Source organism: Eretmochelys imbricata, chromosome 4, assembly GCF_965152235.1.
Source record: "Eretmochelys imbricata isolate rEreImb1 chromosome 4, rEreImb1.hap1, whole genome shotgun sequence".
Classification (NCBI taxonomy): Eukaryota; Metazoa; Chordata; order Testudines; family Cheloniidae; genus Eretmochelys; species Eretmochelys imbricata.
Genome location: NC_135575.1, coordinates 13,170,693 through 13,192,963, shown reverse-complemented (window position 1 = coordinate 13,192,963; position 22,271 = coordinate 13,170,693). Strand labels below are relative to the sequence as shown.

General features: G+C 43.8%; 2 protein-coding genes across 4 annotated transcripts in view; one reads left to right on the top strand and one right to left on the bottom strand.

The window, feature by feature from the left end:
* The window catches only part of WRN (WRN RecQ like helicase), a 111,857-nt gene extending 97,087 nt beyond the window's left edge, over window positions 1–14,770 (bottom strand). For all 3 annotated transcript variants that reach the window (XM_077814868.1, XM_077814869.1, XM_077814871.1), the window contains exon 1: window positions 14,705–14,770. The gene's annotated coding sequence lies outside the window, so the exon portion shown is untranslated. The remainder of the gene's footprint in view (window positions 1–14,704) is intronic.
* A 1,403-nt stretch (window positions 14,771–16,173) lies between these two features.
* On the top strand, window positions 16,174–17,181 carry PURG (purine rich element binding protein G). Its single transcript, XM_077814330.1, has one exon. It carries the CDS (start codon window positions 16,174–16,176, stop codon window positions 17,179–17,181), a length of 1,008 nt encoding a protein of 335 aa, XP_077670456.1.
* The last annotated feature ends 5,090 nt before the right edge of the window (window positions 17,182–22,271 follow it).

Genomic DNA, 22,271 nt, shown 5'->3' with positions numbered 1-22,271 from the left:
CTATATGTTCCATTCTGTGCATCAGAGGAAGTGATCTGTAGCCCATGAAAGCTTATGCTCAAATAAATTTGTTAGTCTCTAAGGTGCCACAAGTACTCCTGTTCTTTTTCCGGATACAGACTAACACGGCTGCTACTCTGTCATTATGCACGGAGATAAAGAGAAGGTACTTACTGGTGTCTAATGTTCTGAGTCACCTCTGTGCATTTGCACTTATGGGAGTTGCTCACCGGTGGCAAGCACACAGAACCTCCTGGAAGACAGCATCCACCAGGGTGGGGGGAGAAGGGGAGAGCACGCATGGGCAAGTGCCCTCTCATGGCATCAAATGTTCAGCAACTCAGGCTATAAGAGACTTCACCTCCTTCACTTCCTGTCCCTTCTCCTGAACCAGTGTCCTGATGTTATACAGGACTCTGAGGTGAAGGGAAAGATGGTCACTGAGTGTGAATGCACAGGAGATTGGTGGATAACCTCTCCTTCTTTGCAAGCCTCAATACCAGGGGTGGATAAAAATCAATTTTTTTTTCATTTAAATCGGATTTTTTTGATAAAATGCTTTTAGAGGAAAAAACCTATCTAAAGATCGTTTGAATTAAGATACATTATAGCTCAAAGATATCTCATTATAGAATAAGGATTATACATTCTAATTCTATAGTATAAGACAATAGTCATGTAATATTTAAGAAAAGTTTTGTAAATTAGTTCCAATAGTTCATGGATTAGGGACCCAATCTTATGGGATTGCAGGGGCTTCTGTATAGATTTAGATTAATCTTTCTATTTACCCAATGGGACTCAGTGCTCAGTCTAGAAGGTACCATCAGAGAGGCTTAGTTTTGCAGTTCTCAAACTGTGGATTTGTGTCTCCAGAGATAACATGCTTGTTAACAGCAAAAATGTTTTTAAATAAATAAAATAAATAATATATCAAGGTAAGAAATAACAGACCTCAACCCGATTGTCCCTCTGCAAATTTGTGTACACAGAGTCAATCCCTTACCTTTCTAAAAGTGCAAAGTTTCAAAAAGTTCAATAAACAGAAGATGGTTGGGGGCAGAATAGATCTGGACAAGGAGAAGAACTCTGGAGATAAATGTGAGAAGGGAGGGACAGGCAGTTGAAACAAAAGTGAAACTGTTTGAGCAGCATATTCCAGAAATCTTGAGGTCTTTGAGTATAGCCTTCATTGATTTGAGATCTACCATACCATTCTCTCACTAGAAGGGAAAACCTATAATGGCATCAGGCTGTAAAAATGACCCAGTTTGGGAATAAGAACCATTCAAGAAATACGTTTGCTGATAATGTTTTAAAGAAAGTCACACCAGTGAACTGATGGAAGTCACTTAAGCACTTGGATTCAGAGACTGTTGAAGTGATAATCTCACTTTTAACAGCAGTAGCTTCTTCTGCCGGTGTAGAAAGAATATTTTCTTCCTTTGGACTAATTCATTCCAAATTCAGAAATCATTTGGGACCTGAAAAAGCAGGAAACCTTGTTTTTCTTTTCCAGATTATGAACAAACAAGAAAATGAAAGTGAAGACGACTGAGTTAGCTGCAGACGCCAATATTTTAAGTTTCTCATGTTGACCTGGCTGACATAGTCGATTTAATTTTTGTTGTTGTTTTTTTAATATTTCATTTAACTATTTTAGTTAAACAATTTTAACAAAAACAAACCTGATTTTAAAAAACTTGAATGTTTAACTAAATTCAAAAATTCAGATGCTTGTTTTGTTAAAATATTTTATGTTTGCTGTTGTAGAAAAAAATCCAGAATACATAACATTGTTGTTTTAGTTAAATAAAACAATTTAAAATGTCTGTCTGGTGATGTTCTCTTCCTAATACAACATAGCAAGAAAATCCTCCAAATATTAATGATTAACCTGTTGAATTGGAGATAGTTCACCTCCCAATTACTTCATAAATATCTGCTTCAATTACCTTTGATAAATGAAATAACCAAACAAACAATCATTCATTTTCTGATATAGCTGTAAAACTAATCTGAAAAGTTTTCAAAATAAATCATTTAAAAATATATATAGTGTGTACCTTCTAAAAATGAAACCTACATCTATCTCTGAGTTGTGAAGAATATGTATTAAGGTTATAACAACCAACAAAAATGCACTTTTATGTAGAAATCCATGATTAAATTGAGTCTTCCTGACTCGTGATTTGAATCAAATCCACCCTGCTCAGTACATTCCCACTTGTGGGAGATTAGTGAGTGGTATTGCCCAGGTGGATGAGGAGCTCTTAGCAAAATACAAACGGCAACATTGCTCTCCCAAATTGAGCACTGGAGTGCCATGCTAAACACATGGAGTAGTGCCTGGTGAAAAATACATACTGGCCTTCAAGTTGCAGCTCTACAGATTTTCCCTACTGGGATGTACATGCCACAGAAGCCACCGGGGTTCCAGTCGAATGGTCCTCAACCCTTACTAGTCCTGGTACCCTCACTACGTTGAAATAGTTTTATACAGACCTTAATCCAATTAGATGATCTCTGTGTGGCAGGGTGGATTGATTTAAATCAAAGCAATTTAATCACGATATAATCAGCAAGCAGGAAACTGAGTTAAATAATTTATTTTAATCTTAGTTTGCTTTTGTACTTTTTATTTTTCTAAAGAAAGGCCGATTCTCACTGGTTGGTAAACATGTTGATTTGCAATTAAATTAGCCTTTACAGCTAAATTTGGGCATTCTTTTTGCTAATCAGGAGGATGCACTATATCTATATATATTTACTTAAGCAATTATATAACAATTTATATTTATTCAGATTTTTACATTTTTATTATGTTAGAAAATGGTGAATTATGCATTTCTTCTTTACTAGATGGTTTTTTATTCATGATTTTTATCACTATTTGGATGGAAATTCAATCACACAAAAACAGTCTCATACTTTTCTTTAATTAGTTAAACAAAGTTACTTTAAATGTGTTGGATACATAAGTAAATGTTTATCAAAACATGCTTTGCATTTAAAACTAATGATTAATTAAACAATAGAAGTATTATCTGTGGTTAGCGAATTGAATTTATTGTTTCTGGTTACCAGATACTTCAAGATTGTAGAATTAGTATGTCTCATCCTCTCACACCTAGGCCTTGTCTACGCTACAAAGTTAGGTCAATATAAGCCATGTTAGGTCGATTTAATAACGTATGTGTCTACACTACCAAGTACCTTCTGCTGACCTAAGTGGCCTGTAAAGTCAACTTCTGTACTCAGTCTCCGCGAGAGGCGTTGTGCTTGATTCGACATGGGATAGTGTAGACACTGCGTTGTGTAATTTGAATGAATTGGCCTCCAGGAGGTGTCACACAGTGCTCCGCTGTCACTGCTTTGGAGAGCACTTTCAACTCCACTGTATGTCAGCCAGGTACACAGGAAACAGCCACTCCCCTGTTAAAGCCCTGGGAACTTTTGAATTTTCATTTCCTGTTTGATCAGCGTGGAGAGCTCATCAGTACAGCTGATCATAGAGACTCAAGACCGCAAATGCACTCCAACATGGAGTACACAGGAGGTGGTGGATCTTATTGCTGTATGGGGAGAAGAGTCTGTGCAGGCAGAGCTCCAATCTAGCAGAAGAAACACTGACATCTATGCCAAAATCGTGGGGGGTATGGGGAGAAGGGCTACACCAAGGACCCACAGCAGTGCCGCGTTAAAATAAAGGAGCTCCAGCAGGCGTATCATAAGACAAGGGAGGCAAACAGTCATTCTGGTTCTGCCCCACAGGTATGCCGCTTTTACAAGGAGCTGCCTGAGATTCTCAGCGACGACACCACCACTACCCTAAAACTCTCCATGGATACCTCCCAGGAGCCCCAGGTGGCATCGAGCAGCAACGAGAAGGAAGAGGAAGAGGAGGAGAATGCAAGGCAGGCAAGCACAGGATCCATTCTCCCCGAAAACCAAGAACCATTTTTAACCCTGGAGCCCATCCCTTCAGGGGACCAATTGCTGGGGGACCATGATGCAGGGGAAGGCACCTCTGGGGAATGCACATTTCCAATCAAACTGTAGGGTTACATGCTGTTATTTTTTAAGTTTAATCTGAACAAAAAAGTAGGTGTAGTGGGTATCTGTGGCCACTCCAGCTACGCAGAGGGTGCTCTCAGAAAAAAACGGTTTATGTGCACAGGGATGGCCTTGGAATCCTCCACGGCGATCTCTAGGAAGCTTTCATGGAGGGTCTCTGCAATCCTTTGCAGCAGGTTTCTGGGAAGGGCTTCCTTATTTCATCCACCACAGGAGGACACTTTCCCACACCACTCCAGTATTAACTCTGCTGGCATCATTGCAGCACAAGGGCCAGGTCTGTACCCAGACAGCATCTGCTCCCTTTCCATCTCTGTTACCCTCAGGAGAGTGATATCGCATAGGGTCATCTAGGGGAAATGGGGGGAAGTTTTGGATGCTAGCCCTTAAGCCGCAAACAATTCAACAAGTAATCCTCCCCACAATCCACAATCACTGTGTATTGCAACCAGGATTTTTTTAAAAAGGGAGGGGGTGGGGGGAGAAGCTTCCTCTTTGTCTCCCTTCCCCCCCAACAACCTGGTGTCGCTTTTGTAAAAATCAAACTATTTGGGGGGCATTGGTACATTGGTACCTGTCCTCAGGGTGCTAGGGGAAAAGAGGCTTTTCTGAAATTCCAACCAGTGATCCCAAGGATGTGTTCACAAAAGCTGCAGCAAAGACCTCGTGCCCATACGCACCATGGCTGGAGCAGCAAACCGACTCTTGCAATAGCCAGTGGTTGTGATTACCTTGTGGCCTGCAGGGAAGTGCACTGAGGAGTATTTATTTCATAAAAAGAATTAACCTTGCACCAGAAACAATGCATGCACTGTCAATGCTACCCTTGTCCCTTGTATTCTTTGTAGCTGAAACCTTGTCTGTCGGTGCATCCTCCACACTGGGGCAGAGACTTTCCCAGATTAAAAGGCGGAAAAGAAGACTCGGGAGGACATGTTCAATGAGTTAATGCACGCCTCTGAGAATAATAAGACAGAGCTCAGCGCATGGAGGATTACAATGTCTGACAAACTGGATATAGACAGAGAGGACAGGAGAACATGCAGGGAACAAAAGCGTGCCAGGCAGGAAGAGATGCTGTGGATTATGAGGGGGCAATCAGACACGTTGAGGCATCTGGTGGAGGTTCAAGAAAGGCAGCTGGATGCTACAGTCTCTCTGCAGCCTATGCTGAACCTGCTGCCATCGTTGTCAAGTTCCACATCCTCCTCATCCAAACGTCCTAAGAGGTGGGGGTTCGGGGAGATAAAGAGTCCAATATTCCTTGCACTCCACACCAGGGGAGGGTACAAGGATTGTTATTGCTTTGTTTGACTGTTATTGCAGTGCAACTGTAAGCAAGCTTCCCTTGTTTCTCCCCCTACCACAGTGTTTTCAACCCTTTTGCCCCACTTTTCTTTGCTGTTTCTGTGTGTTTGTGTTCATAATAAAACTTAACGGATTGAGGAGAAAAGGCTCTTTATTCATTCAGCACACCGTGGTTAGTGGGAGTGGAATTTACATAGGAGAAAATGCAATGAAGAGGATAGCTTGGTAAGGAACAACACAGATAGGTGTCACATTACTGTGGATCATTGCTGAAACTGGTTTTCAAAGCGTCACAGAGACGTGGAGCCCCTCAATGTGCTCTTCTTATTGCCCTGGTGTCTGGCTGCTCAAAATTGGCTGCCAGACAATCTGCCTCAACCCCCCACCCCGCCGGAAACTTTTCTTCCTTTGTTTCACAGATATTATGGAGCACACAGCAGGCAGCAATAACAACGGGGATATTGTTTTCACTGAGGTCTAACCTAGTAAGCAAACAACGCCAGCAGCCTTTTAAATGTCACATTCTACCACCATTCTGCATTTGCTCAGCCTAGGGTTGAATGGTCCTTACTGCTGTCCAGGCTGCCAGTGTATGGCTTCATGAGCCATGGGAGCAAGGGATAGGCTGGGTCTCCCAGGATCATGATTGCCATTTGATCACCACCAATGGTGGTTTTGCAGTCTGGAAAGAAAGAACCTGCTTGCAGCTTTCTGAACAGACCAGAGTTCCTAAAGATGTGCACGTCATGAATCTTTCCTGACCATCACTCGTTGATGTTGGTGAAACAGCCCCTGTGATCCACCAGTGCTTGCAACCCCATTGAGAAGTACCCCTTTCGGTTTATGTAATCTTTGGCAAGGTAGTCTGGTGCCAAGATAGAGATATGCATTCCATCTATAGCCCCACCGCAGTTAGGAAACCCCATCGCAGCAAAACCATCCACTATGTCTTGCACGTTGCCCAGAGTCACTACCCTTCTCAGCAGAAGTCTGTTGATTGCTCTGAAAACTTGGATCGTAACAGATCCCACAATAGATTTACCCACTCCGAACTGATTCCCCATTGACTGGTAGCAGTCTAGCACTGCAAGCTTCCACAGAGCTATCACCACTCTCTTCTCCACTGTCAGAGCAGCTCTCATTTTAGTATTCTTGCACTTCAGGGCTGGGGAAAGCTCTTCACACGATTCCTGGAAAGTGGTCTTATGCATCTGAAAATTCTGCAGCCACTGCTCATCATCCCATAGCTGCATAACGATGCAGTCCCATGAGTCAGTGCTTGTTTCCTGGGCCCACAAGTGACATTCAGCTGTGTCAAGGTAATGTAGGACTGTCGCCAGCAAATGTGAATTGCTCCACTCTATGTCTTCCAGCAGGGCTACTTGTGTGGCATCACATTGTTCCACACGGCGGCTCCTGTATCAGCTGTGTAAATACTGCAGGATAAGGTGCAAGGTGTTTGTAATGCTCACAACAGTGTACAGCTGAGAGGAGTCCATACTTACCATGCTATGGCATCTGCGCGGGTAACCCAGGCTTATGAAAAAAGGCGTGGTTTGTTTGCCGTTGATTTCAGGGAGGGACGGAGGGAGGTAAGTGGGAGGCTAATGCCATGTTCCCATAACCACCCATGCAAATGTTTTGGTCCCATAAGGTACTGCAAGCCTAACCCAAAATTCCACTTGGCTACATGCGCTGTGGGATAGCTACCCACAGGTCAGCACTCTGCGTGTCAATGCAAGCCCTGCTAGCGTGGATGCACTCCGACGACACAATGAGCATAGTGGGGACACACAAGATCGACTTGCTTAAATCAGAGGCTCGATGTCAACTTACATAAAACCAACAACTTAGTAGTGGAGACGTGGCCCTAGTGTGGATTTATAAATTGGAGGAGGAAATTCATTGAACAGAATTAGTTGAATAAACTGAAATTAAGAAATATTCTCGCCATGCCTACAGAAGAGGCTACTGCTGTCAAAACCTGGTTATGCACTTCAACAAACTCTGATTCCAGCTGCTTAGCCAGTGACTTCCTCCAGTTCAGTGGTCTTTCTTTAAAACATGTATCGCTTAATATTTTTATTTAATGTAAATTATTTTAATATATTATAGTAAATTTAGGCATTAACAGATTGTCAATTTCAACTTTAATTTTAAATACTTTTAAAAATAAACCTTTAAATACATTTTAAAAATCTGATTTTTTAAAATCAGATATTTTTATCCACTTTGCTGAGTGAAGATTGGTATTCCCTGGCATCCCTTCTCAAATGTGACAAATAGCCCATTAATCTCTTGAAAGAGCTTTTATCTTTTCCAGGTTTAAAAAAAAACAACATAGGACTCTTTTTACATCTGCAGCATGGAGATATTTCACCCGGATGAGAATAGGTTCTGGGAAAGAACACAAGAAGGAGTAGATTTATATATTTCAGATACACACACACATACAATGTGGAAATTGACACCACTTTGGGCATAAAGCAAGGGCAAGAGTGAAGTGTATGAATCCCTTTATCTTTATGCACTGCTGTATAGGAGGGAGCAGCCATTAGAGCCTGGGGCTAAATGGCCCTCTTGCTGATGAGGAACGCTGTTGTCAAGGTCAGATAAGTACATGAGAGGTTTAAGGGAGGTCTCTTCAGCTAGCGTTAATATTAATATAGGACTCAGGTTCTCTGGGTGGCGGAAAGGAACCCTGGAGACCGTTGGGTATGAGAAATCATCCATGTTCCAAGGGACATCGTCAACATCTAAGGTTTCCAGAATGCTGACGAATCATGGTGTCACGTCCACTGGCCGGTTTACAGATGTGCTCTCCCAATGCCAGTATCAGAGCTGTGGGTTGTGGCAAAGCCTCAATCCAAAGGCCATTGCTGATGGGGCAGCCCCCAAAGTTTGGAACAGATAGCTTACATATGGCTACATCAATTAGAGCCTGGATAGGACTGTAGCTATACGGCCACATGAATAATTGTAATGGCTCTGGCATCAGTTCTTTCCAGGCACCAGACAGTGTTGGGCTGGCATGGGTGCCAAATGCCCCAGGAGCTGAAGTCAACACAGAGGACCCTTACAACCCATCTATTCTCATCCCACAATGGGGTAACCCTTGCTGGAGGCCTGGGAGAGAATTCTGGGATAGCAGAAGATGTGTAATGGGTTTGCCAGACTCTGCGAAGACGGCCTAGTTCTGCCACATGGTGACTGGGATGGGGTCTGAGGAATCACGATCAGGGACAACCCTTCTGTCACAGGCGCCGACAGGGTGAGAACAAACAGTGCTACTGCTGGGAGGCACCAGAGGATCCCACACCACAGGAGTGAAGAGTCTTAGCACTTCTCCTTCCTTTCTTAGGCAACTTCGTGGTGCTGGCATGCTTCCTCTTGTCCTCCTTTTAGGATCAATGTCTGGTAGCGAGCTTGGTGCCAATACGTCAGTGCTGGGGCCCGGAGACAAGGCAGAGGAAGCGGTAAGATTCTCCAGAGTAGGTTTAGAGGGAGCCTGGGGAGAGTCAAGTGCCATCATGCTTGGAGCCTATGGTGCAGCTTTTCAGTGGGTGCTGACAGCACAGCCTGGGCCTTTGCCTTGGCAACTACAGGGGTCTTCTGAGAGCCCATGCTGAAGCCTCTAGAAGAGGCAGGTGCCAAAGCCAAGGCAGGAGTTGCCTCTTGAGCTCTGTGAGGGTGGGCTTCAGCACCTGAGGGTCATTCCAGTCTTAGTGCAGAACTAAGTTCCTCTGCTCTCAGCACCTCAAAGCAAGGTAGGCTCAACACCAAAGATGGGGCTCTTGGCAGGCCCAAGGTGCAAAAGCCAGCAGAGTGCACACTAAGCTGGAGAATGTGCCTCCTCCAGGTACCCGATGTATCCCAGAATCTGATGCTCAGAACAGATACTTATCAGGCATGAGGCATACTTCCTGAACTCTCTTTTAGGGTGTGGCTTCAGCACCCAAAAACCCCAAGGGCTCCCAGGAGATTTAGAAAAAACTCAGTGAGTCTATGGAAGTATTAAAACTATACAACCCTACTAGAGAAACTAAGCTGTCCATAGATTTGGGAGGTTAAAACTCAAACAAGTGCCTCACTACAGACGCAGCAGTGGGTCCCTTCCGTTCTTTAAGGCAGCAGAAAAAGAACAGGTCCTGTTGGAGGAGTGCAATCTTTTATACAGAGCTCTGCAATCCAAATGCTCAATTTCAAGAGGATGCTCATGCATGCACTCCTAAGAGATGCCACTTTCAAGAGGGCTCTGTGCACCCATTTGCCAGGACGCAGCTCCCACTAGTGGGAACGCACGGATGCCCTCAAAGATTAACCTAGTTAGTTGAACACCTATTAGCCGATATCCCTACCTGAAAGATGCATCACCTACTCCAAGCCCACAGGGTGCTGCCCCAAGGGATCACTCAGTGAGCTCTTCACAGAATTATCAAAGTCATCTAGTTAGACTTTGACAATGCAGGATTTTCTTGTACATTTTCAAGACCCTGTCCCACCACCATCTGTCACTATTTTTAAAAAATATATAGATTCAAGCAATGCAAGTTCCAACACTTCTACTGAGAAACCATTCCACAGCCTACTAGATCTGTGTCCATGTTTTTCTGAAGAGTCAGCCAACATGTTCCTTTTCCAGTTATAACATTCACACCACCCTACATAATTTATCTCCTACCTTGGTGCTTACCTGAAAAATTTTGTAAGTGTTATGTTCCCTTCGCTCTGCATCCTTCCACTGGCTCCCTGTTCTCCATTTCATCAAATACAAGGTTTTCACTTCCAAGGCCTTTCACAGCTTCTCTCACATGCTATCAAGATCTCAACTCCCACCTCCATCCTGCCAATGAAGGCAGCCTTCATCACCCACTTGTTACACGTTAAACAAGCACCTTCAGGCTCTCTCTCACCATGCTGTACACACGGGATGAGCTCCACATAAATACCCTCAAAGCCACTTCATGGTCCCCTTTTCACATCTCTCCTTAATTCTCCTCTTTGTTGGAATACCTACAAAACTTATGACAACCATCGGGCAGCAGGCATGGTGAGCCCACTGCCTAGCATGCTAACCAGTCCTGACTTGTTTCTTTATGCTCCCTAGTCTGCTTGTCTGCATTCACCTTGTCCTAAACTGTAAGCTCTTTGCAGCAGGAACCATCTTTTGGTGTGTTTGTACAGCGCCTAGCACAATAAGTCCCTGGTCCATGACATGAGGTTCTAAAGCAAGGAAGAACCTCCTTCACAATTCAGTCCTGCCAGCCCACCATACAGTTTTATATCTTCTGCAAATTTAATTAATGACCCTTTGGTTCCTCTTCTAGATCTAGATCACTAATAAAGAAGTAGAATAAGTCTGAATGTATGATTCTACCCTAGTGCATTGCAGTTCATCACACCAAGGGTCTTATTCTCCCATAAGTCTAGTTCACACGAGTAGGGATATGATTGTCATGCCAATTTTTAAAACATTTCACGGCAGAGGTTGAGAAAAATAGTTATAGATCATAAAAAGAAGAAGACAAGGGGATCGGAGAGTGAGCCCACCCCATGCTCACCCTGTAGCAGTGGCTCCAGCCCCCTCTACCTGTCCTACACATTTGAACCACCATTCAGGTTTTGCACATCCACCCCTCCATGGTTTTGCACATCCACCCCTCCAGAGATGGAGGGACAGAGGGGTAAATTTGATTGGTGTTACATCCTAGCACATAGTTTTGATGCACAGAAAGTTGGCCAGAAATGGAGGGGCAAATATGCCAAGAATGAGTGGACTAGGTCACACTGCCACTTGGTTTGGTGGCATTTCATGGACTTTATTCAAACTCAGTTTCCACGACCACTATGACATCCATGACAAAACTGTAGCTTTACCCTCAAGCACTAAAAGTACTTGATATGTACACAAATCCCTGGGAGAAGAGACCTTTTATATTAATCTTATTGCATCAAGGTGCTTTTACAAACAACAAATTTGTCTTTTTAGTAAAAACACTATTACTGTTTCATCTTACAATTCTCACTATTTTGATGCAGAAAGAGGAACTGATCTTTACAGTACTCAGTTGTGTAAAAAAAAAAGTAAAACACAGCTGCCTCTAGCATAATAAATTGCCAATTGATTTAATGCCAGCAATCAAAAATTATTCTAGTTGGAAATAAGTATTAAGTTGGGTAAGTAAAAGATTTAGGCAGAGGCCCATTTAATCAGAATCATTCAACTTTTGGTCCAACCACCAGTATTAGTAATTACAATTTCCTTTATTTTAACAGGCAACTCTGGTATTTTTTTTTTTTTGTCCAAATCTCTTCTGTGATCATGATGAAAGCAACAAGCAGTAATCATCAATATGAAAAGCAATAAATATATCCTACAATTCAGTCAGCCTATGATGCGCAGAAAGTTATATTATTGCTAGTAAGTTGTGCTGCTTCCAATCAAAAACAATATTCTCAAATATTACATACAAATAATGCACGACTCAAAATATCTTCTGCCTGATCTCATTAAGGCTTGTTATAATTTCTCTGGAAATGTGACACCACCTTTTTAATGCAGATGCACAAGTTTGTTTATAACAAAAACATCTTTGAAAGACAAAAGGATGGCATTTTGCTAGCATTAATTTCTTTGCAGTTCTCTGTAGCCAATTATTTCATATAATTATTTCTGATGTGGTTAATTCATATGTAATCAATGTGTGATAAACAGAGGTAGATAAAAGTATAGGAATGAGTACAATAGTATTATAGGGGTATAAGGCTGACATATTTATGAGTCTCTATTAGGTATATAAACAAAGTAAGGCTAATACAAGATCTACAGCCTGAGGCCTGTACAACTGTAGGTTACTCATATTAGGCTTTAGACCTAAAGAAGGGTTGACATAACCCTGTACCAGTAAACTTACAAGATTACTGTAAAGAATGTGCCAATGGGTGATGTTCAGGAAAATATGCCACAATGTACCCATCTAAACGGCAAGGCACCTGATTGGGACATCAGGGAAAATACTGCAGCAACTGCATGTTGCCATGGGGACTTGTTGCCATAAATACCAATGAAAATAATGGGAATTAAGAGGATATCTTATGAAAGGCAGGGTACCCCACATTTTATGGGGTGCAGAAATCCCAGTAAAGAAAAAGGATTTGGAACCTTCATGCACGTGCATAAGGGTTATGGACGTGAGCGTAACACAGCACAAAAAGGGTTCCCCAACACAAATGGGAAGAAAGAATCCATCAGAAGACCCTCCACAGAGTTTATATCAGTATAACATGTTTCTGAAACACTACACTCAGGGGACAGCACCGATTTAAGAAGGTTCCCCCCCCCCCACACACTTTAGTTAAATTTGTCCAAAGACTGACTGTAGACAAGCATTTGTAGACTACTAATGCTTGTGGCATTTAATTTCTACCTATCTATTTATATAGCATTCACTGCTATTATCTTAGCAGCTGTGTTGACATATATACTGTAATGAACTTCAGCCAGGAATTGTTTTAACTGTGTTTCACTTTGAATTAATGTTCTCAGAAGTCACCTAAAAAAACTTATTTTTCTCCCTTCGCTGTAACAACTATACAAATGGACCAAAACTTATCAAAATGATCAGTCTGGAAATAGCATAGCTAAGTGATTTTTTTCTGTATTACCAGAGTCCCCTTTACAGAAACAAGTTAGTCCAGTAAGAGATATTACCTAATCTCACGCATCTTGTCCCTCTAATATCCTGGGACCAACATGGCTACACTTCAGAATCCCCTTTCACACACAATGCTCTCCCCTCTCATACCTCTACGTCCAGTCTGAACAGAAAGGCTGATTCTGTCCCTTACCTCCAGACCCAAACACCATAACACCTCTGAACATACACTGATGGGCAGAAAGCTTGATTTTTTTTAATCCACTTGCCATAATTTTCTTGTTATTCACATCAAGGGTGGAGAACGAGTGACATATTCTAAATACAGCCCCACCCAAAATAGTCGCTAGTGCAAAGCAAGCGCACATCCCTCTATAGAAATCAGAGAGTATGTAACAGTCCCCGCCCCAGTCATGTAGTGTATATTGAGACCCTCAATTGATAGAAGTAGCTCCAACCAACATGTGCTGCAGATGTGGAGTTTGGAAGCTAGAATTCTCCTATAGAAACATTTATTTTGCTTCATTTAGCTTTATTTGTGTGCGCACGTCTCCTGCACACACATGTATGCCTCCTAGTGGGACATGACCATTCTCTCCCTCTTACAGCTCAACATCCCTGCTCCCTCCTCTCAGCTAGGGACGCACAGCCTAGTCCCAACGAAGCTCCTGAGGTTCACTAGGCAAAACTAGAAAAGGACTGCCCAACCAGGACTCCTGTGGCCACAAGTCCTTGGAGTATTCTTGCCTAAGGGCTTGTCTACATTACCCGCATGACCAACAGGCAGCGATCAATCCAGCGGGGGCCGACCGCCAAACGCTCTCCTGTCAACTCCAGTACTCCACCAGGGCGAGAGGCACAGGCAGAGTCGACGGGAGAGCGTCAGCCGTCGACTTACCGCAGCGAAGACACCACCGTCAGGGTACGTCTACACTACCCGCCAGATCGGCGGGCAGGAATCGATTTAGCGCCTCTAGTCTAGACGCGACAAATCGACCTCCCCCGAGCGCTCTCCCGTCGACTCCTGTACTCCAGCTCCGCGAGAGGCGCAGGCGGAGCCGAGGGGGGAGCGGCAGCCGTGGACTCGCTGTGGTGAAGACACCGCGGTGAGTCGCTCTAAGTACGTTATTCACGCAGCTGAAGTTGCGTCACTTAGATCGACCCCCGCTCTCACCTCCACCCCCCCCCACACACACGCACGCACACCCCTGCCCCCCCACACACACACACCCCGGCTCCAGAGCCCGAGCCGGAACGGCCACACGGCGATTTATTGCTCGCTCGCTCGCGGCCGCCTGGCCAGAGTCTGGCTGCCCGGCGGGGAGACTCGCCCCCGGCCGCCGCGCAGAGCTAGCCCGAGAAGCCTGGGCTCCCAGCGGCTGGGCTGCCGCAGCTCCTGCGCTGCCGCAGCTCCTGCCCCGGGGCTCCCAGCTGCACTGGCGGCGCGGCCTCGGCGGCGGCCTCCCCTCCTCTCCTCTCCTCACGAGGGGCGGACCCGGCGCCGGAGCCCCCGGCCGGCCGGGGAGGCCTGGCGGCAGCTCGGGCAGACCCAGCTGCAGCATCCGCGAGGCCCCGGGGGGGCGCGCTAGGACCCCGGGGACCGCCCGCCCGCAGGGAGAGGGGAGGCCGGCGCCCGGCACTCTCCGCATTGGGGGTCCCCTGACCTGCTCCACCGCTTGCTACGCTCCCGCGACTCGCCCAGACCCGCCGCGCGCGGGCCACGTCATCAGGCCGCCGCCCGTCGCCCCGCAGCACGTCACCTCCCTCCGCCGGGGCTGGAAAGTTACCCGAGGGTAAGCGCATGCTCCGTGAGGCCCTGTCGCGGTGCATGCTGGGGGTTGGAGTTTCAGGGCCGGGTCGGTACCTGGGAGAGCGGCGCCAGCTCCATCCCCCGAGCCTGTGGCGCGGGCCCCGTTCTGCCGCTGTGTTTCTCGGCGGAGCGGAGTGGGCTGCGGGGCCGGCGGGGGATGCTCCTTCCCGGTTCCCTGCGGGACTGTGCGCGGCGGCCGGGAGCGGCGGGCGGCGGCGGTGGTTGGTGAAGGGCAATTGCAGCAATGGAGTAAGTGTCTCCCTTCGCCTAGCGACGGGGGCTGTGGGGAGGGGGCACGGGGAGTGGGGGTTCAGTGGGGGGTGCAGCGTGAGGGAGGGGGCACGGGGAGGGGAGTGGGGGTTCAGTGGGGGGTGCAGCGTGAGGGAGGGGGCACGGGGAGTGGGGGTTCAGTGGGGGGTGCAGCGTGAGGGAGGGGGCACGGGGAGTGGGGGTTCAGTGGGGGGTGCAGCGTGAGGGAGGGGGCACGGGAGTGGGGGTTCAGTGGGGGGTGCAGCGTGAGGGAGGGGGCACGGGGAGTGGGGGTTCAGTGGGGAGTGCAGCGTGAGGGAGGGGGCACGGGAGTGGGGGTTCAGTGGGGGGTGCAGAGTGAGGGGGCACGGAAGTGGGGGGTGCAGCATGGGGGAGGGGGCACGGAAGTGGGGGTTTAGCGAGGGGGCTGCAGCTTGTGGGGAGGAGTAGTCATGGGAAGTAGGGAGTCACTGGGGGGCTGCAGCTGAGGGAGGGAGGTTAGTGGAGGGACTGGTCTTCCATACCATGGCTTTTGGGTGGTTGGGGTCATCACTGGGAGAAATGGGGGTTTACCGGGGGCTGCATTCAGGGACAAACTAGAGGGCAGTAGAGTGGCAGGCTGTGGGGGATTACAGAGGACTGTGTGGCACTAGAGTGGGGCTATGCCGTGCCACCGAGTCTCCTGGGGAATCCCCCAGTCCTGGGGGCTGTAATAGAGGAGATTAGTGGCACTATGGGGGACAATTATTGGGGGGAGCATGACAGAAATGGGGCTATGGGGATGATTATCAGGAATGGGGGATTGTGGAGGAGGGTAGTAGTGATGGGGGCTGTGATGGGATGGTTATTGGAGAAGTTTGAGGGTGGCACATAAAGTGGAAGGATAGAAGCCATCCTGGAGATTGGGATCTCTTCCCATGTTGCTGAGCGTCATGGTAGAAGACCAGGATGCAAGCATCTTTGTGGGGAAAGTAACACTGAGCAGAGATATGTTAAGAAGCATCGCAGGTCCCGGACACAAATGTTATGGTCTGTGTCTGCTATATATTTGTTATTTCCAGCTGACTGGTAAAGATGGAGAGAGGGAGAGGAGGAGGAGGAAGGAGTGTGGGGGGCTCTGGCCTGCACAGAAGCATTTACTCCCAGTCTCAACAACAGTATCAGTATCCTGCCTCTTCTCAAGGGGGCTGCATGGAGATCCAGGAGCTAGCCTCCAAAAGGGTGGACATCCAGAAAAAGCGATTTTATCTGGATGTGAAGCAAAGTTCCCGAGGCCGCTTCCTGAAGATAGCCGAGGTCTGGATAGGAAGAGGCAGGCAGGAAAATATCAGGAAAAGCAAACTGACTCTCTCCTTGTCTGTGGCTGCTGAGCTGAAGGATTATCTGGGAGATTTCATAGAGCACTATGCCCATTTGGGCCTCAAAGGCAGCCATAGTCATAGACATGAACACAGTAATGGCAAAGAGCAAGATTTGAGAAGGCGGCAACAGCATCATCTGCCTTCACCTCCAGCATCTGTTGAATCAGAAGAGCATCCTCACAGTGTCCTGAAAACTGAGTATATAGAAAGAGACAACAGGAAGTATTATCTAGACCTGAAGGAGAATCAACGTGGGCGTTTCTTAAGGATTAGACAAACCATGATTAGAGGACCGGGTATGATAGGTTATTTTGGCCACAATTTGGGACAGGAACAGACTATTGTCCTTCCAGCCCAAGGAATGATTGAATTCAGGGATGCTTTGGTCCAGCTAATTGAAGAATATGGGGAGGGAGATATAGAAGAACGAAGAGGTGGGGGTGATGAGCCCCTCGAACTCCCAGAAGGGACTTCCTTCAGGGTGGACAACAAGCGGTTCTACTTTGATGTGGGATCTAACAGGTATGGCATTTTTTTGAAGGTAAGTGAGGTGAGACCACCTTACCGTAACACCATCACTGTCCCGTACAAAGCGTGGACAAGGTTTGGGGAAAACTTTATCAAGTACGAAGAAGAAATGAGGAGAATTTACAACAGCCATAAAGAGAAAAGAATGGATGTCACAGGTGACAGTGGTGAAGAACAAGAGGGTCTGGAATAGAGTGCATTGAACTGGTCATCAGGCAAAACAGAAAAACCTAAATTGGCTAGAGGTAATTGGAATATTTTGTAGTTTGAAGAAGTTGCCCCTCATTTTATGTAAGTCTTTTTCCTGTTGTTAGTGATAACTCAAGTATATAATACGTCTGAAGTCTGGTTATGTTAAATGACATATTCTTAGGGAAATATTAGCCTCCCAAGTCTAAATGAATCAGCTGTTCCAAGTGTTGAAGACTATGAAAGTATGCGTATCAGCACAAAAATCTGACATTCTGACCTTTAAATAGTCTAGGTTAGGCTTGTGTTGCACTCAAACATGATACAAAAAAAGCCAGACGTACCTTATGATGAAAAGTATTGGTTTCTGCTTATGACAGGTTTTCCAGAATTGAATATTGTCCATGCTGAGTTAAAATCTGAAAAGCGTAACTACAGGTCATTTACCACAAAAATTGACTTTGTATGCATTTTATCTACTTGTATGAGGAAAGGTAGAAATTTTAAATCAGTGTTCGCTAGTTACTGAATTTTAAGCAATGTTCTTTATGGGTAAAATCTCGATAGCAGGTCAAGCCTTTATAAAGGATTGTCAAAGAGTGGAATATTAATTTCTTAGCTTAATAATTCTGTGGTAACCAAATAATTTGAGTGCCACAGAAAAGCAAAGCTGTGTTTGAATTGTGATGGGTTATCCCAAATTAATGAAAATAATCCATTCTTCATCTACACATTACATCATGTAACGTTGAGGATTTTTTAATGTGTTCTCAAAATTTCAAAAACTATTTTTATATTGTTGGTGGTTTGGGGGGCTCTAGCAAGGAGCTGGGAAGTGGGCATTTTGGTGGCTGAATGATTGTTGCAAGTGGGTTTCCAGGGTTTTCTTCCAATTGTATGAGTAACATACTTGGTGTGATGTTAAAAGTATGAGGATAACTTCTGGTTTTGTCCTTCTACTTTGAGGAAAAACCTTTGGGAGATTTTGGTGCACCACTTAATTGATATAAAAATGCTTCTCTAATTTCATACTTATTGGTAGTGCATTTACAATGCTATGGCTAAAGCTGTGTCAGCATTTCCAGTATAAATTATTATTTTTATAAATTTTAGTATTCCAAGATAATATCTATGCCCCCACCTCCATCACTCCTTCCCCACCATGTTAAAACTGGGGCCATGATCCTGCAATTTGATTCATGTGGGCAGACTGTTAGGCCTGCGTGAAGTCCCCTTGAAGACTATAGAGCTACAACTTCCCCCAGATTCCTGCCTTGAAATCCAAATATTCTGCCTGGAAGGGAAATGTGTAGCATTATCTGTTCAGGAGGGTTGAGTTAGAAAGGGGACGTAGAATATTCTAAATGCTTTTGGATCTCAAAGCAAAAACCGATTTATTTTTATGAAGAAATTTGTCAGCGTTTAGGTGCCAGTTCATCTCTCACTGAAATCAATGAGAGTTGGATTGGGCTATAAATCCCTTGCTTAGAGACTCCATTTTGCCTACCTTTTTTATGTGTTTTTTTTTTTTTAAGGGCTACTGTATACATACAGAAATATATCACTACCCAAATCATGTTTTTAATCAAGTAGTTGAGTGTGCATGAGGGCCAGCTATCTTTTAATCCAAACAGTAAATTTTAATCTGTTTAAACACACTTATCTGCAAACAAAATTATCCCCAGTCTTAATTTTAATCTGCCTGCACGCTTAAAGGCCACACTAAATTCAAACACCTTATTATGTCTCTGATCTGATACCCCATTAGTAATATCAAGAAGGACTGTATGTGGGGATTAAGTGAATAATCTGGCCTTTAGTTTGGTTGATAAAAATGATGAAACTACAAAAAAGCTTGCACCAAAGTCACCAAAGAACTATTAGGAACATGTTACGCCTGTGACAGAAAAGAACAGATGTAAAGAAGTTAATTTCACTGTTTTAGGTGATTCCCTTAGAGTTAACAACCAGTTGGCCTAGTGTCAAAAAAAATACCATAAACTAATCACTAATGTATTGATTGCTGTTTCAGATATTTTCTAATCCAAAGCAAAATTTTCTTATTTGGTCACTTGAATGCTAATGGGCCGTTTGGGCCATGACCATGCAATTGAAGGTTATAACCTTAGTCCTAGGGCTAAACGTTCCTGTTGGATAGTGAAGTACTAAAAAAGAAAAAAAAGTTTTTAAGAAGTAACAAATCATAGTAAAATAACAATTTATACTATTGTTGGCTTGATAGCAGAATATTCATGAGTGAATCATCAATGCCTAAGTTACCATCTCACTGATTGCTGCTGTCCATCACAGTGCCTAAAGTAATGATGAACTTGTCAAAGCTTCCTGCAATCTGGAGTTATGAATGTAAGAACTTTTTATGCTCACTTCTCCCCTTGCGCCCCATCTTCACATGGATTTTTCCCTCTACACTCAGCATCTTCCAGTCTAAAATAATGTTTGCACCACTCGATATTAAAAGATCATTTGTTGGAATTATTCCTACGTAATATGTGCAATGCAGATAATCTTGCTTTCCATGTGTTCCTTCGCTCTGAATGGAAAAAAATATTTTAATTGTGCAAGTAATTAGTAATTTAAAAAATACATTTCCTTCACAGGTTTTAAAAAACAAACAGGTGCAAAGTGGCATTGTTATTGCTATCAAGTTGCCATTTTGGAGAATTAGAGCCAGACTACGTCTTAGCTATTGAAAGTGCTCCAGTGAAGATGTAGACCGGTATCAGTTTGCATCACTGCTTCTTAATTAGGTTTCCAGTATTTATTAATTGGCCTTCATAAATGCATTGATGTATTGTAACTATTACCCCAGGAAGTCAGTATCTGCTGGCTGTTGAACAAGCTCAATTCTCAGCTCTGATACACAGGTAAGTGTTGCCTTGTGTTTTGTAAAATCAGCTAATGCGCTTACTCTCACTTGGTGATACGTACCTGAGTATCCGGGACTACACTTGAGCCAGCCATCTACAGTTAAAACACTGACTACTGGTTTTCCATAGAAATGTAAAGCACTGATTTTTGCAAATATTATGATCCAAGCATAACACTAACAAACACAAAATGTAGCAATGCAAACTTAAAATGGTTACATTTGGAAACGGGTTCCTCATTATTTTTGGCAGTGTGTTCCCAGCTTTTGAGAGCAGCAGTATTATGCTGCTTATGTGCAGAAAGGCCCATTAGAACACAAAGGAATATTGAATTCCCAGTGCATTCTAAATAGATTGTCATTCTTTAAGCCCTAAAACTGCCTGACCCTTAAACTTGAGAAAAACACAAGCTTGTTTGCACTAAAGAGCATGGCCAAAAACAATTCTAAGAGGACAGGGTGAAAAGCATCAGTCTGAATCTCTTGAATTAATAGGTTCTCATGAGAGAATTTTACTTTAAAACCCTCACCTCTGTTTTAAAGCTGTGTGGTGCAGGCAGAAAGTCTGTCAGTTCTATAATTAAATAATAATGCACTTTATATTTTGTAAATAATAGAAGCACATTTCTGCTATTAGCTTTGTAGGATGTGCTTCAGTAATAGCCTAAATCTGTAAGGGGTGGTCTCCTGCATGCACGTCTGTCAGAGCTCTGTTGTAATCACTTGATCCAGTTCCATTGGTATGGTAGAGAAGGCAGGAGCTATTAAAAATCCTTTAAAAACCACAAGTCTGATTTTCTTCCCCCCCACCCCGAGGTAGCACCCACAAATCCCATTAATTTTATTTGGAGTTGTGAGTGCTCAGCATCTCTGAAAAATCAGCCTCCAAACATTTTGTAATGAATGTATAGATATGTTTTTGTATTCATAATCTTTATAGAGCTGGGTTCAGTAACTCCATCTCACTTAGCTTTCTGTGACACTTTGCTGTCACAGAAGCCCTCATAATCCCAGAAATGTTGATTTGGAGTAGTGAGGGGGATTGGGTGGGCTTCTGTGGTATTGAAACTAGCCAGTTTGTATTGACTCCAGCCATAGCGTATAAACTTTCTTTCTTGTTAAAGTACAAATTTTATAGTATGTTGTTGGTTGTAATAGTGCTATGAGAGAGTTGGAAAGTTACCTGCACTAGAATGGTAAGGTTCACCACCATGCCACTGTGTAGGACATCTCACCAACTGTGACCAAGTAGACTGCTATGTTTTCTGAATTTCATGAAGTTTGACAAAAAAAAATTCTTGATTAGGGACTTTCAGAAGCAGCAACATTTATTCCTGCATCTAAGAGAGTGGGGAAACTATTTTAATGCAACAAAACTTGAAAATTCTGTAAACTGCATCTCAAATGCAAATACATGTTTAATACAAATATCAGTGATATGTGTGTACTTTATCCAGAAAGAAACTTTCCTTCAATGTATTAGCAATCTACTCTTTATCATAAGTGCTTCATATGTGTATTTAATATGTATAAATCCAATATGTGTATATTGTAAATCCACAGTAGCTCAAAGTGAAATAATATATTTATCTGAAGTGCACAGTTTAAAAAAACTTAAAAATCAGTTTCTGCCTGGAACACAGTTTGGTTAAATGTGTTATTTCACTGAGAGCTGTTACATATATTATTTATTGCATCCCTTTTAAGATTTCTGCATTTAAATGTTTTGATGTATTATTTATTTAGAGAGAAGGGTGGAGAAGGGGATGGTATATGACTCTCAGTAGAGCAGAAGGAAAAATAGGAGAAAAAAAAACTTATTTCAAGGTGTCTCATGTGAAATAAGTAGTCTTAGACTTTACTGGCAGCTTTGTATGCAGGTTTACTGTTAGCTGCCATAGTGTTTCAAATCTGTCTTTAAATCCCCAAATGGTCCAAATCTTTAGGTAGGATAAATGTAAAATCCCAAATACACTGCTAGAAGAGTTTAGAACTGGTTTGTTTGTATAAAGCTCAAACAAAATTACCAAAAACAATTTTAATATACTTTTTCTGCTAAATGTATTTTAGTCAAATGGCTGCATCCTTTTTCTTCAGTGGCCTATTAAAATGACTTAAACTCTATGGGGAGGAGAATTAGGAGAACTGTTGCTTGCTTGACCGACAACCCTTTTAACCAAAATTGTAGTAATTTTGTGCAGTGGAAA